Source organism: Silurus meridionalis, chromosome 8, assembly GCF_014805685.1.
Source record: "Silurus meridionalis isolate SWU-2019-XX chromosome 8, ASM1480568v1, whole genome shotgun sequence".
NCBI lineage: Eukaryota > Metazoa > Chordata > Actinopteri > Siluriformes > Siluridae > Silurus > Silurus meridionalis.
In genome coordinates this window covers 7,096,312-7,109,684 of record NC_060891.1, presented here as the reverse complement: position 1 = coordinate 7,109,684, position 13,373 = coordinate 7,096,312, and the positions used below count along the sequence as shown (strand labels likewise).

At 40.9% G+C, this 13,373-nt stretch overlaps 1 protein-coding gene across 1 annotated transcript in view; it reads left to right on the top strand.

The window, feature by feature from the left end:
• The window catches only part of LOC124389836 (ryanodine receptor 3-like), a 462,748-nt gene that overhangs the window by 261,954 nt on the left and 187,421 nt on the right, over window positions 1–13,373 (top strand). The window contains exons 39-43 of the mRNA XM_046855362.1: window positions 133–406; window positions 1,034–1,148; window positions 9,427–9,559; window positions 12,527–12,630; window positions 12,843–12,978. Coding sequence (XP_046711318.1) covers window positions 133–406; window positions 1,034–1,148; window positions 9,427–9,559; window positions 12,527–12,630; window positions 12,843–12,978 — 762 coding nt within the window. The remainder of the gene's footprint in view (window positions 1–132; window positions 407–1,033; window positions 1,149–9,426; window positions 9,560–12,526; window positions 12,631–12,842; window positions 12,979–13,373) is intronic.

The window sequence follows — 13,373 nt, the reverse complement described above, 5'->3', positions numbered from 1 at the left end:
TCTTTGAATAAATATTGACGTGGTAATAAGACCTGTTTGGTTAATGAATATTTTTTTGGATTGTCTTGCGGTGAAATATTGTTAAATACAGCAAGAGTAGGTTAATTTTATGCAATGTTCTCATCATTACAGCAAACCTGAGGGAGTTGATCTCTCAGACCATGGTTAGCTGGGCTCAGGAGAGCCACATCCAAGACCCAGAGCTGGTACGTGCCATGTTTGGCCTACTGAGGAGGCAATATGACAGCATTGGTGAACTGCTTTTTGCTATGCGCAAAACCTACACAATCAGTGCTGCATCTGTACATGACACCATCCACCTGCTGGCCTCACTGGGTCAGATCCGCTCACTGCTCAGCGTCCGTATGGGCAAAGAGGAAGAGCAGCTCATGATTGATGGCCTCAGGTATGATAATTATAATTGGTTTTAATTTATATAGCACATTTTGAATTAATAATATTGGTAATTGTTAATAATAGGTAATGAGAGGCTTTTATACATTCTTATACATTAAAAATGTCACATGCAGATTGTTTGAAGACTGTTTGCTACAGTCAAAATGATCTGAGCACAAAAATATAAAAAAAAAAAAATTGCAGTTATGTTAACTATCAGTTATTTGTGGGCAGAAAATTTAGAAAATGTCAGTTTTAAGCAGAAATAGCATCATTGAAGCAGTCTATGCAATATATTAAGAATAGGTAAATAATAGTGATACATGAACAGTTTAGTAACAGCAGTGGTAATAATTTCTTAGCCTCTTCTAATTTTTTTACATTAATCCATTTAATAATTATTAATAACATACTGGCAGAATGTGAATAGGAACACACCAACTATAATAGATGGTTTAGCTAGGAAGAAGATGTATTACTTGTGCAATTATTCACAGGTCTGACATGATTTATGGCACTGAATAGCCATTTTAATTAGGGAGAAAGAAGAAAATGGGAAGCATATCATAGGCAACACAAGACCAGTATTTTCAGTAAAAAGCTTAACGTCTTTTCTTTTGTTTTGTATGTTTTTTAGTGACATAATGAACAATAAAGTTTTCTACCAGCACCCGAACCTGATGAGAGTACTAGGCATGCATGAAACTGTTATGGAGGTGATGGTGAATGTACTGGGTGGAGGCAAGTCCCAGGTACTGTTCAGTTGTTTAGAAATATTGTGTGCATGTGTGTGATATTGTGTCTGTCTGCCCGCCCATTGGGTAAATGATGTCCTCATAAAATCTGAAATTTTTACCTATATATAGACTAAAATAGCTGAAAGACTTAATTTTCGCTACTGGGGTTAATGTTTGGTTTATATGTAGGTTTAGGTGTTGCAAATAGTTAATTGTTGGTGTGCAACACGCACATAGTGCAGTTTTTTACATCACACAAGATTTTCTTTGAAGTAATTACATTATATAATAGTAATAAAACTTTGGTCAGTCTATGTTCAAAAATCATTTTTTCCAGTAGACTGGTGTGGAGAACTCTGTGGCTTAGGATGGAAAAAATAACAGGCACTGGTGTTCATAAAACCATAAAAAAGGCTCCTCCCTTTTTTTTTCTTCTTCACTTACTTATTCAATCGCATACCAGTGTGTGATCTTAACTGCTTGCATCCACTGATACCACTTCACAAACTGACACTCGGCCATGCGCCTGTTGCCACATACTCTCATCGTCTGACTCAGGCCAGGAAACCGTCCAGCTTGCATTTGGCTCGAACCCTGTATAAAAGCCTGTGTGAAAGCCTGCTGGCATGACACTGTCCTCTGGAACGGATCTGGTGCTCCCATTTTAGTAAGTTCAGTCAGAGGGCTGATGAACCCAGCCATTATGGATGCACAAGCCAGTGCACTCTTAGTGCCAGTCCCAAGCCCGGGTAAATGGGGAGGGTTGCGTTAGGAAGGGCGTCCAGCGTAAAAACATGTGCCAAATCAAATATGTGGCTCACAAATGAGAATTTCATACCGGATCGGTCGAGGCCCGGGTTAACAACGACCGCCACAGGTATCGTTAGCCGACAGGGTACCGGTGGAAATTGGGATACTGTTGGCCGAAGGAGGAGGAGGAGGAGAGGAGGAAGACGTCTACAGAGATGGCAGGGAAAGGAGCAGTGTAGGAGAGTGAAGGTTAGGGTTGGTACATTAAATATTGGTACTATGATGGGTAAAGGGAGAGAGGTAACTGATATGATGGAGAGGAGAAAGGTAGATATGCTGTGTATTCAGCAGACCAAGTGGAAAGGGAGTAAGGCCAAGAACATTGGAAGTGGATTTAAACTGTTATCATGGTGTGGATGGAAAGAGAAATGGTGTAGGGGTGATTCTGAAGGAAGAGTACAGTAAGAGTGTAGTGGAGGTGAAGAGAGTTTCTGATCGTGAAGGTGGAAGTTGAAGGGATGATGATAAATGTCATCAGTGCCTATGCTCCACAAGTTGGCTGTGAGATGGAGGAGAAGGAAAAATTCTGGAGTGAATTAGATGAAGTGGTAGATGGTGTGCCTAGGAAAGAACGATTGGTGATTGGGGCAGACTTTAATGGCCATGTAGGTGAAGGGAACAGAGGTGATGAGGAGGTGATGGGTAGGTATGGTTTTAAGGAGAGGAATGTGGAAGGGCAAATGGTGGTAGATTTTGCTAAAAGGATGGAAATGGCAGTGGTGAACACTAATTTTAAGAAGAAGGAGGATCATAGGGTGACGATAAGAGTGGAGGAAGGTGCACACAGGTGGACTATGTGCTATGCAGGAGATGCAACCTGAAGGAGATTGGAGACTGTAAGGTGTTGGCAGGGGACAGTGTAGCTAGACAGCATCGGATGGTGGTCTGTAGGATGGTTTTGGAGGCGAAGAAGAAGAGGAGGAGAGTGAGGACTGATAGAAGAATAAGATGGTGGAAACTGAAGGAGGAAGACTGTAGTGTGAGGTTCAGGGAAGAGGTCAGACAGAGGCTCGGTGGTGTTGAAGAGGTGTTGGATGATTGGGCAACTACTGCAGGAGTGATGAGGAGGCAGCTAGAAAAGTACTTGGTGTGACATCTGGAAATAGAAAGCAAGACAAGGAGACGTGGTGGTGGAATGAGGAAGTGCAGGAGAGCATAAGGAGAAAGAGGTTGGCAAAACAGAAGTGGGATAGACAGAGTGATGAGAAAAGTAGGCAGGAGTACAAGGAGATGCGGCAGCAGGTAAAGAGGAATGTGGCAAAAGCCAAGAAAAAGGCATATGAGGAGCTGTATGAGAGGTTGGACACTAAGGAAGGAGAAAAGGATTTATACCGATTGGCCAGGCAGAGGGACCGAGCTGGGAAGGATGTACTGCAAGTTAGAGCAGTAAAGGATGGAGAGGAAATGTGTTGACTAGTGAGGAGAGTGTGTTGAGAAGGTGGAGGAGTATTTTGAGCAGCTGATGAATGAGGAAAATCAGAGAGAGAGAAGGTTGGATGATGTGGAGTTGGTGAAGCAGGATGTAGATAGGATTAGTAAGGAGGAAGTGAGAGCAGCGATTAAGAGGATGAAGAGTGGAAAGTCGGTTGGACCAGATGACATACCGGTAGAAGCGTGAGATGTTTAGGAGAGATGGCAGTGGAGTTTTTGACCAGGTTGTTTAACAGGATTTTGGAAGGTGAGAAGATGCCTGAGGAATGGAGAAGAAGTGTGCTGGTACCGATCTTTAAGCATAAAGGAGATGTGCAGTCTTGCAGTAACTACAGGGGAATTAAGTTGATCAGTCACACCATGAAATTATGGGAAAGAGTAGTGGAAGCCAGGCTGAGAGAAGAGGTGACCATCTGTGAGCAACAGTATGGTTTCATGCCGAGGAAGAGCACCACAGATGCCTTATTTGCTTTGATGTTGATGGAGAAGTATAGAGAATGACAGAAGGAATTGCATTGTGTATTTGTGGATTTTTAAAAAAAGCGTACGACAAAGTGCCAAGAGAGGAGTTGTGGTATTGTATGAGGAAGTCAGGTGTGTCAGAGAAGTATGTGAGGGTGGTGCAGGACATGTATGAGGACAGTGTGACAGCAGTGAAGTGTGCAGTAGGTACGACAGACTGGTTCAGGGTGAAGGTTGGACTGCATCAAGGATCGGCCCTGAGCCCTTTCCTGTTTGCAGTGGTGATGGACAGGTTGACGGATGAGGTCAGACAGGAGTCTCCTGGACTATGATGTTTATGGATGATATTGTGATTTGTGGTGAGAGTAGGAGCAGGTTGAGAAGAGCCTGGAGAGGTGGAGATATGTGTTGGAGAGAAGGGAATGAGAGTCAGTAGGAGTAAGACAGAGTACATGTGTGTGAATGAGAGGGAGGGCAGTGGAGTGATGCGGTTGCAGGGAGAAGAGCTGGAAAAGGTGGAGGAGTTCAGGTACCTGGGGTCAACAGTGCAAAGTAATGGAGAGTGTGTTAGAGAAGTAAAGAAAAGAGTGCAGGCAGGGTGGAGTGGGTGGAGAAGAGTGACAGGAGTGATTTGTGATAGTAGGGTATCTGCAAGAATAAGAGGGAAAGTTTATAGGACTGTGGTGAGACCTGCGATGATGTATGGATTAGAGACAGTGGCATTGAGTAAAAGACAGGAGATGTAGCTTGAGGTAGCAGAGCTGAAGATGTTAAGGTTTTCGTTGGGAGTGACGAGGATGGACAAGATTAGAAATGAGTTTATTAGAGGGACAGCGCATGTAGGATGTTTTGGTGACAAGGTGAGGGAGGCGAGATTGAGATGGTTTGGACATGTGCAAAGGAGGGACATTAATTATATTGGTAGAAGAATGCTGAGGATGGAGCCACCAGGTAGGAGGAAAAGAGGACGGCCAAGGAGGAGGTTCATGAATGTGGTGAGGGAAGACATGCAGGTAGTTGGTGTGAAAGAGGCAGATGTAGAGGACAGGGTGGTATGGAGACTGATGATCCGCTGTGGCGACCCCTAATGGGAGCAGCCGAAAGAAGAAGAAGAAGAAGTCAGAGGGCTGATGACATTCAAATCATGTGCACTGTGAGGTCAGTCGATTTGATCAATGAGTTGCTGCTGGGGCTCTGAACAACTAAAATGGAAGCATGACAATTGGTGTAATCCAAGTGGAGTGGAAAAAGCTGTTTTTAGGAGACATTAGAGGATCCAATATACCTTGTTTAAATCCAGTGTCAAATGAGATATAGCCGATCAAGCAGTTTGTCAGTGCAATACATCAAATTTAGACATCACTTAGATTTTTCAATAAACCACACAGAACCAGACTGACTCTTTGCTCTTGGTGTAAAATAAAGCTCTGAGTTTATCCCGAACCACCTGTTTTATTGTTTGAGTAGTCGGTCTGGGAGCTGTGCACCACACATCTCGATAGGAGGAGTCTTGATATGGTGTTTTATGAGGTTTGCGCAACCTCATCCAAAGCAAAAACACATCCACAAACTCTTTTTGTAAGCTAACAACCTGTGCTCTTTGTGATTGCAACAGGTCGTCTGCATGGTTTCAGAAGATTCTGGTGTTATATCTGGTTTTGCTTCTGACTGTGATCCTAACCTCATGGTCGACTTCTCTGACTTGCCATGTAACCTTGATGTGGATAGTAATATGAGATCTTTATCTCCTGTTGCAAATTCATGCAAAACCATTTTATACAGCCGGGACTGTCATTCTTCAGCATGTAACAAATTCTCCCATGTTAATTGACCCAATGCTTTTAAGTCAAGACTTATTGAATTTTGTTTTTACTATTAGAAGAAGAAGGGGGACTTCCCAGTATTCACAGATGATGTATAGCATGCTGCCTGGCTTATAACTGTACACTAGTAAAATCACTTTATTGTGTTATCACTCATACTGTGAATAATAGGGGCTCGAGCCACTTATCCCAATTACATGCATCATTGTGAAAAAAGTAATATTTTTGAGGGTTTGATTAAATTAATCTATTAAATCCTCTGTCTGTGGATGTTAAATGCCCATTGGTATTTATATAATTCCCAGTAATTCAGAAAGCTTGTGCAGTGTCTGTGACTTGGTCGGTCAGGATCTCTTTTGGGATCCCGACACAGAAGATAACTCTAAAAATGCCTTTGAAACACCGCAACCTAAAATGCTCAGAGAAGCCCTGCTTTTGGGCCACCTTGCTACAATTGGGTTTTATAAAGTAAGTAAATATATAATGTTCACTGCATTACTAGTATGATATTGTATCTTCTTCAGTAGGCCTGTTATAAATGAATTTGTTTCCAATGCCTGTTAGTTATTGCTGTGGTAATATTGGCTAATGGTAGGGCACACATTATTATTTAAAATGTTAAATAAGATTTTCTTAATTTTTTTTCAGAATACCACATAAATTAGCATAAATTCAATTACTGGATGCTATAGGACACAACTCTTTTTCTTGTGAAGTTTCTGTTAATGTTATACACTTGTTTGTTTGTTTGTTTCTAGGGGTTCCCCAGTTTTCTTAGAAAAAAAAAGAGAGACAAGAAATTGTGTGGACATATATATATATATATATATATATATATATATATATATATATATATATATATATATATATTTATATATATATATATATATATTATATATTTATATATATATATATATATATATATATATATATATATATATATATATATATATATATATATATATATATTTTCAATTATCAACACAGTGAATATATTGGCGCCCTCTACTTAGTCTCAATAACTTAGAATTAGAATTTTACCAGTTTACCTGTTTTGCCAATAATTTACTAAACACAATTATTTGTATTGCTAGGATCTTCTTTTTTGTTGTTGTTTATATAAGTGTATGCCTATTATTATAATTGGCTTATCATTATCAATGCAATTACAAGCATACATTTTTTTATACATTGCTTTTGTATTTCATGTATACTTTAATATTGACTAGCATTTTAATGTACATTGCAGTATCCACTCTTTTGAAAATCAACTTTTTTTTTTCATTACAGACCACCTCACACAAATTGTATTACATGATAAATAGTTTCTTATTGTGGAAATTGTCCTTAATTCCAAAATAAAATGAGATATTGCCAATTGATGACTGTCATGCGGCGATGAACGGAGACGAAAGCCGGAGTATAAATCGCAGTACGTTTAATGAAGAGTGGGAGAGTTATACACAAAACCACACACAGCAGTCCAAAGAAAACCCAGAGAGCGAGATGTTCGTGGTATGCCCTGGAGGGGCGAAGTGCATAGGAAAGCGCATACCTACAAACACATACACTTACAAACAATAACGGACAGTGAGTAAGTGTAGGAGGGGGGTTTATATAGGAGCCGGGGATGAGTAGTAGATGAGTCCCAGGTGTGTACAATTGAAGCCGTGAGCTTTAGAGAAAGCAAAGTCATAACAGCCGCCGAAGGGGGCATGGCAGGTGGATTCCTGACACTAATTTGCCACAGCAGAAAGTATTTTCCTACATTGTGTAGCTTCATCAAGGAACCACCTGCCATGCCCCCCTTGGTAGCTGTCATGCTGCCTTGCTCTGCCACTCCCAGCATTAACGAGAGACACGAGTGTCTCTCATTACCGATTCAATATATAAGCTTCCGTTCCGACATCACTAGGGTCGGACCTACTCAATGGCTACGGACACCGACCTCGTTCAAGACTGCCAGCATTCCCCACTGGTTCCGTGGATTACTCTCCGCCCGAGGATTACTTTCGTTTCCGTGGATTTACTTTCATTCCTTAGATTATTTAGTGCCGGGATCACTCGTTCCGTGGATTTCCAGTTCCGTGGATCATACTGGTTCCGAGGATTACACCGGCTTTACGGACTTAAACCGCGTTACAGTTTGTGACTCTCCCTGACTCTGTGTTGTGCTCTGTTTACTTACGTTAAACATGATAGAGCTACTCCCGCTTCCGCTTCGTGGTCTGCACCCTGACAGAAGGTCTGACCAGTACCGAAGTAGGAATCACCATGGGGGACGTCGTACCTGCTGCCTGGCCGCGAAGGGGACGTCGTACCGCCGCCTGGCCGCAAAGGGGAATGCGTACCGCCGCCAGGCCGCAAAAAGGAATGTGTTCCGCCGCCAGAGCGCGACACGAACAGGACATCGTCACCAAACCCCTCTGCCCCCAAGTTATCTCGCCTCCAAGTTCCCCGCAAGGCGACGTCTCGCCTCCAAGTTCCCCGCAAGGCGACGTCTGGCATCCAAGTTCCCCTCAAGGTGACGTCTCGCCTCCAAGTTCCCCACAAGGCAACGTCTTGCCTCCAAGTCCCTCTGACAGCAGAGTCATGCCTTCAAGTCCCTCTGATGGTGGAGTCACGCCTCCAAGTCCCTCTGACGGCGACGTCTCACCTCTAACGTCTCGCCTCCAAGTCCCTCTGACGGCGACGTATTGCCTCCAAGTCCCCCCAAAGATGTCATCGTACCTCAATACTCCTCCAACAGCTACAAAGCACTCGGAGATTCCTCCCAGTGTGCTGTTGCGCCTTAAACTCCTGCAGAGGGCACCGTCGGACCCCAGTGTCTGCAGCAAACTTCCACAGAGGACGTCACTTCACTCCTGTCCTCCGTCTAGGGCGTCGCTCGGCCTCTGACCTCCGCTGAGGGAGTCACTTGGCTTCCGATCCCTGCCGAGGGCATCGTTCTGCTTTAGTTTTCCACCAAGCACATCGATCGTTCTCTGAACCCCGCCATGGGCGTCGCACGGCCTCTGAGCTTCGCCGTGAGTGTCGCACAGCCTCTGAGCCTTGCCGTGGGCGACTCTGTCTCTCCCTGACTCTGTGTTGTGCTCTGTTTACTTACATTAAACATGATAGATCTACTCCCACTTCCGGTTCGTGGTCCGCACCCTGACAAGCTTACAGTATATTGGAAAAATAGCTAGCTCATTAGGATTTTTAAGATTTATTAAAGCTGCTGTGCCATTTCATAAGTCAGTGGACTCTTGAGTTCTCTTTTAATTTTATTCCTTGTAAAAAATATTGTGCTTTTTACATAGTGCTGCAAATCAAATAATGTGGCACATGCTACTACATATTGTACAACACATTTCATCATGCATGCACACTAAATTTTTTTTTTAATATAACTCAGGACTAACTCTCAGAAAGTGGGTTTTTTTTTACGTTGTTCACTCTTAACTCTGAATACATTCTTCATGCTTAAATGCTGAGGAGAGGCATTGCTTCTGGGTATTGCTTTGCATATAGTAGTTTACTAAAACTAGCACAAAGCAGTGCCCATGTGCCCTCCATTTTAAAAGCAGTGGAATTTCAGTGATTTGTTCATTTTATTTTGACCTTGCATGCAGAAATGATTAGTTTACCTCCATAGACACTGTATAGCCTCTGTACAAGAAATGAAAATAATGCAACCATACTTATTTTGTACTTGGAAGTGTTGCCAGTGATCAGGTTTTTTAATATAACTGGTGTTTGATTTAATGATCCTCCTTCTTTCACAGGAAATTGCTTTTCCCAAAATGGTTGCTAGTTGCTGCCGCTTCCTTTGCTATTTTTGTCGAATCAGTCGGCAGAACCAAAAGGCCATGTTTGATCATCTGAGTTACCTGCTAGAAAACAGCAGTGTGGGCTTGGGTGAGTTGCTGAACATGAGGCTCTGTACAAATTAGTACTGCTGTATGTATATTGTTTTATTCCTACCAGAATTATTGTAACATGATAGATTAAAAGTTAGGAACGCAGACACATTTTGAGCCAGTCTGGACAGTGTTGTAATTAAATATAGTTTAATTGTCATATGGATGGATATATCCATAATTGTATTTACTTATTATCTATATATGTTTTTTTATGTTATTGACAGAATCTACAGTCATGGCCAAAATTGTTGGTACCATGGAATATTTCCAGAAAATCAAGTATTTCTCACAGAAAAGTATTGCATTAACATGTTTTGCTATACACATGTTTATTCCCTTTGTGTGTATTGGAACAAAACAAAAAAAAGGAGGGGGAAAAAAAAAAGCAAATTTGACATAATGTCACACAAAACTCCAAAAATGGGCTGGACAAAATTATTGGCACCCTTGACTTAATATTTGTTTGCACATCCTTTGGAAAAAATAACTGAAATCAGTCGCTTCCTATAACCATCAATAAGTTTCTTTCACCTCGCACCCGGAATTTTGGACCACTCTTCCTTTGCAAACTGCTCCAGGTCTCTCATATTGGAAGGGTGCCTTTTCCCAACAGAAATTTTAAGATCTCTCCACAGGTGTTCAATGGAATTTAGATCTGGACTCATTGCTGGCCACTTCAGAACTCTTCAGCGCTTTGTTGCCATCCATTTCTGTGTGCTTTTTGAAGCATGTTTGGGGTCATTGTCCTGCTGGAAGACCCAAGGTCTCAGACGCAAACCCAGCTTTCTGACACTGGGCCCTACACTGCACCCCAAAATCCTTTGGTGATCCTCAGATTTCATGATGCCTTGCACACAATTAAGGCACCGAGTACCAGAGGCAGCAAAACAACCCCAAAACATCTTTGAACCTCCACCATATTTGACTGTAGGTACTGTGTTATTTTCTTTGTAGGCCTCATCCGTTTTTCGGTAAACAGTAAAATGATGTGCTTTACCAAAAAGCTCTATCTTGGTCTGATCTGTTTACAAGATGTTTTCCCAGAAGGATTTTGGCTTACTCAAGTACATTTTGGCAAACTGTAGTCTTGCTTTTTTATGTCTCGGTGTCAGCAGTGGGGTCCTCCATAGCGTTTCATTTCATTTAAACGTCGATGGATAGTTTGCGCTGACACTGATGCTCCCTGAGCCTGCAGGACAGCTTGAATTTTTTTGGGAACTTGTTTGGGGCTGCTTATCCACCATCCGGACTATCCTGCATTGCAACCTTTTCTCTTCTGGCCACGCCCAATGAGATTAGCTACAGTGCCATGGGTTGCAAACTTCTTGATAATGTTGCGCAATGTGGACAAAGGATCTCTGGAGATGGAATTTTAACCTTGAGATTGTTGATATTTTTCCACAATTTTGGTTCTCAATTCCTCACACAGTTCTCTTCTGCTCTTTCTGTTGTCCATGCTTAGTGTGGCACACACAATGCAAAGACTAAGTGAACTTCTCTCCTTTTTATCTGCTTTCAGGTGTGATTTTTATATTGCCCATACCTGTTACTTGAGTTTAATGGAGCATCACATGCTTGAAACAATCTTATTTATCCACATTTTTTAAAGGGTGCCATTAATTTTGTCCAGCCCATTTTTAGAGTTTTGTGTGACATTGTCAAATTTGATTTTTCCCTCCCTTTTTTGTTTTGTTCCAATACACACAAAGGGAATAAACATGTGTATAGCAAAACATGTGTTAATGCAATACTTTTCTGTGAAAAATACTTGATCTTTTGGAACAATTTCAGGGGTCCCAACAATTCTGGCCATGACTGTATATAGCTATATACAGTGTATTTGCATCCTTCCTGTTTTTTTTTTCTTTTTTGTTTTTTTTGCATATTTGCTATACTTAAATGATTCAGATTATGAAGCAAATATTAAACAAAAATCATTTTTTTCAAGAACATGTGAAAAAGTACGCAAAAGAGCGCAATGACGACTAATCCAGGAGCTCATTAAAGAACCCCCAGAATAACATCTAAATAAGTGCAGGCCTCACTTGCCTCAGTTAAAGTCAGTATTCATGACTCGGCAATTAAAAAGTGACTGTGCAAAAATGGTTGGCAAAAAGCCACTGCTGAACAAAAAAAAAACACAGGCTTATATCACATTTTCCAAAAAAAACATCTTGATTACCTCCAAGACAAACAATTAACTTTTTGGAATGTGTGCATCCCATTACATCTATCTTAAAACTAACACAGCATTTCATAAAAAGGGCCAAATCTGATTAAGATGCTGTGGCATGAGCCTAAACAGGCCATTCATGCTCGAAAAACCTTCAATGTGGCTGAATTAAAACAATGCTGCAAAAAAGAATTGGCCAAAATACCTCCACAGTGATGTGAAAAACTCATTGCCAGTTATCACAAACACTTGTTGCAAAGGGTAGCACAACCCGTTATTAGGTTTAGGGGCAGGCAGGTTTGGACAGTCATTTCCCTTAATGAATGAAATCATAATTTAAAATCTTCATTTAGTATTTTCTGAGTTCATCTTTATGTAATATTAATATTTGCTTGATGATCTGAATCAGTAAGTGCCACAAATATTCAAAATAAAAATTCAAATTCAGTTTATTTAAAAAAATTTTTTTTTCTCCAAGATACTTTGTGAAAATACTTTTTTTACAGCACTGGAACATGTATTGAAATTCATTGTGTAGGTGTTATTCATAAACTGTATATTAAACCAATGCAACACAATGTGAGCAAAAGGTGTACTAACAATCCATCGGTAAACATGGGAAGGATGATGATACTGTCACTTCTGCTTTTAACCTAATTTTCCTTTTTTTGTATTACTAACCTATTTTGGGTTTTCTATGACAAGCATTAGAAACACTGCTGTCTACTAGCAAATTTAAAGTTACAGAAACAATTACTTAAAACACATTTCCATGCATAATCCTTGTAGCTTCTCCATCAATGAGAGGTTCCACTCCTCTAGATGTAGCTGCTTCGTCTGTAATGGACAACAACAGCCTTGCTCTTGCTCTTGAGGAGCCTGACCTCAGCAAGGTGTGTGTGTGTGTGTGTGTGTGTGTGTGTGTGTGTGTGTGTGTGTGTGTGTGTGTGAGAGAGAGAGAGAGAGAAAGAGAGTAGGCAACTTGATGCATTTTTTTTTCAACTGAATGAATGAGTTCCAAAATTAATATATTTCAAGAAGTACATTATTCTTACAGTGCAATTGTAGGGAACCAGAATTTCTGTGTATGTATATGTCTGTGCAGGTGGTAATGTATCTGGCTGGCTGTGGACTGCAGAGTTGTCCCATGCTCCTTGCCAAAGGTTATCCAGATATAGGTTGGAACCCAATTGAGGGAGAGCGCTACCTCTCCTTTCTTCGCTTCACAGTCTTTGTCAATGGTAAACCAAACACAAAATAACGAGTATTTTTACTGTAATATGCCAATGGTACACTTCATGGCTTCATCAACAATGACATTTAACAATATAATAATTTAACAATAGAGGTCGACTGTTATGGGTTTTTCTATGGCTGATGACAATATTCAGAAATCAGGGCAGCCAGTGATTTATATATATGTCAATTTTTTTTGGCGGATATGTTTGGCCTATTTTCTATTTTTTTTTTCCTTCATCTAACAAAATCTACCAGTTAAGACATGATACAGAAACACATACATTGCTTAAATTAAACATTTATTGAACAGCCAGTGCACTTGTTAGCAGATATTGGGGGGCTGTACGATTTAGATTTTTTTCCGCACCGTTGGCTCTAGTTGGACTGTGTCAAATCA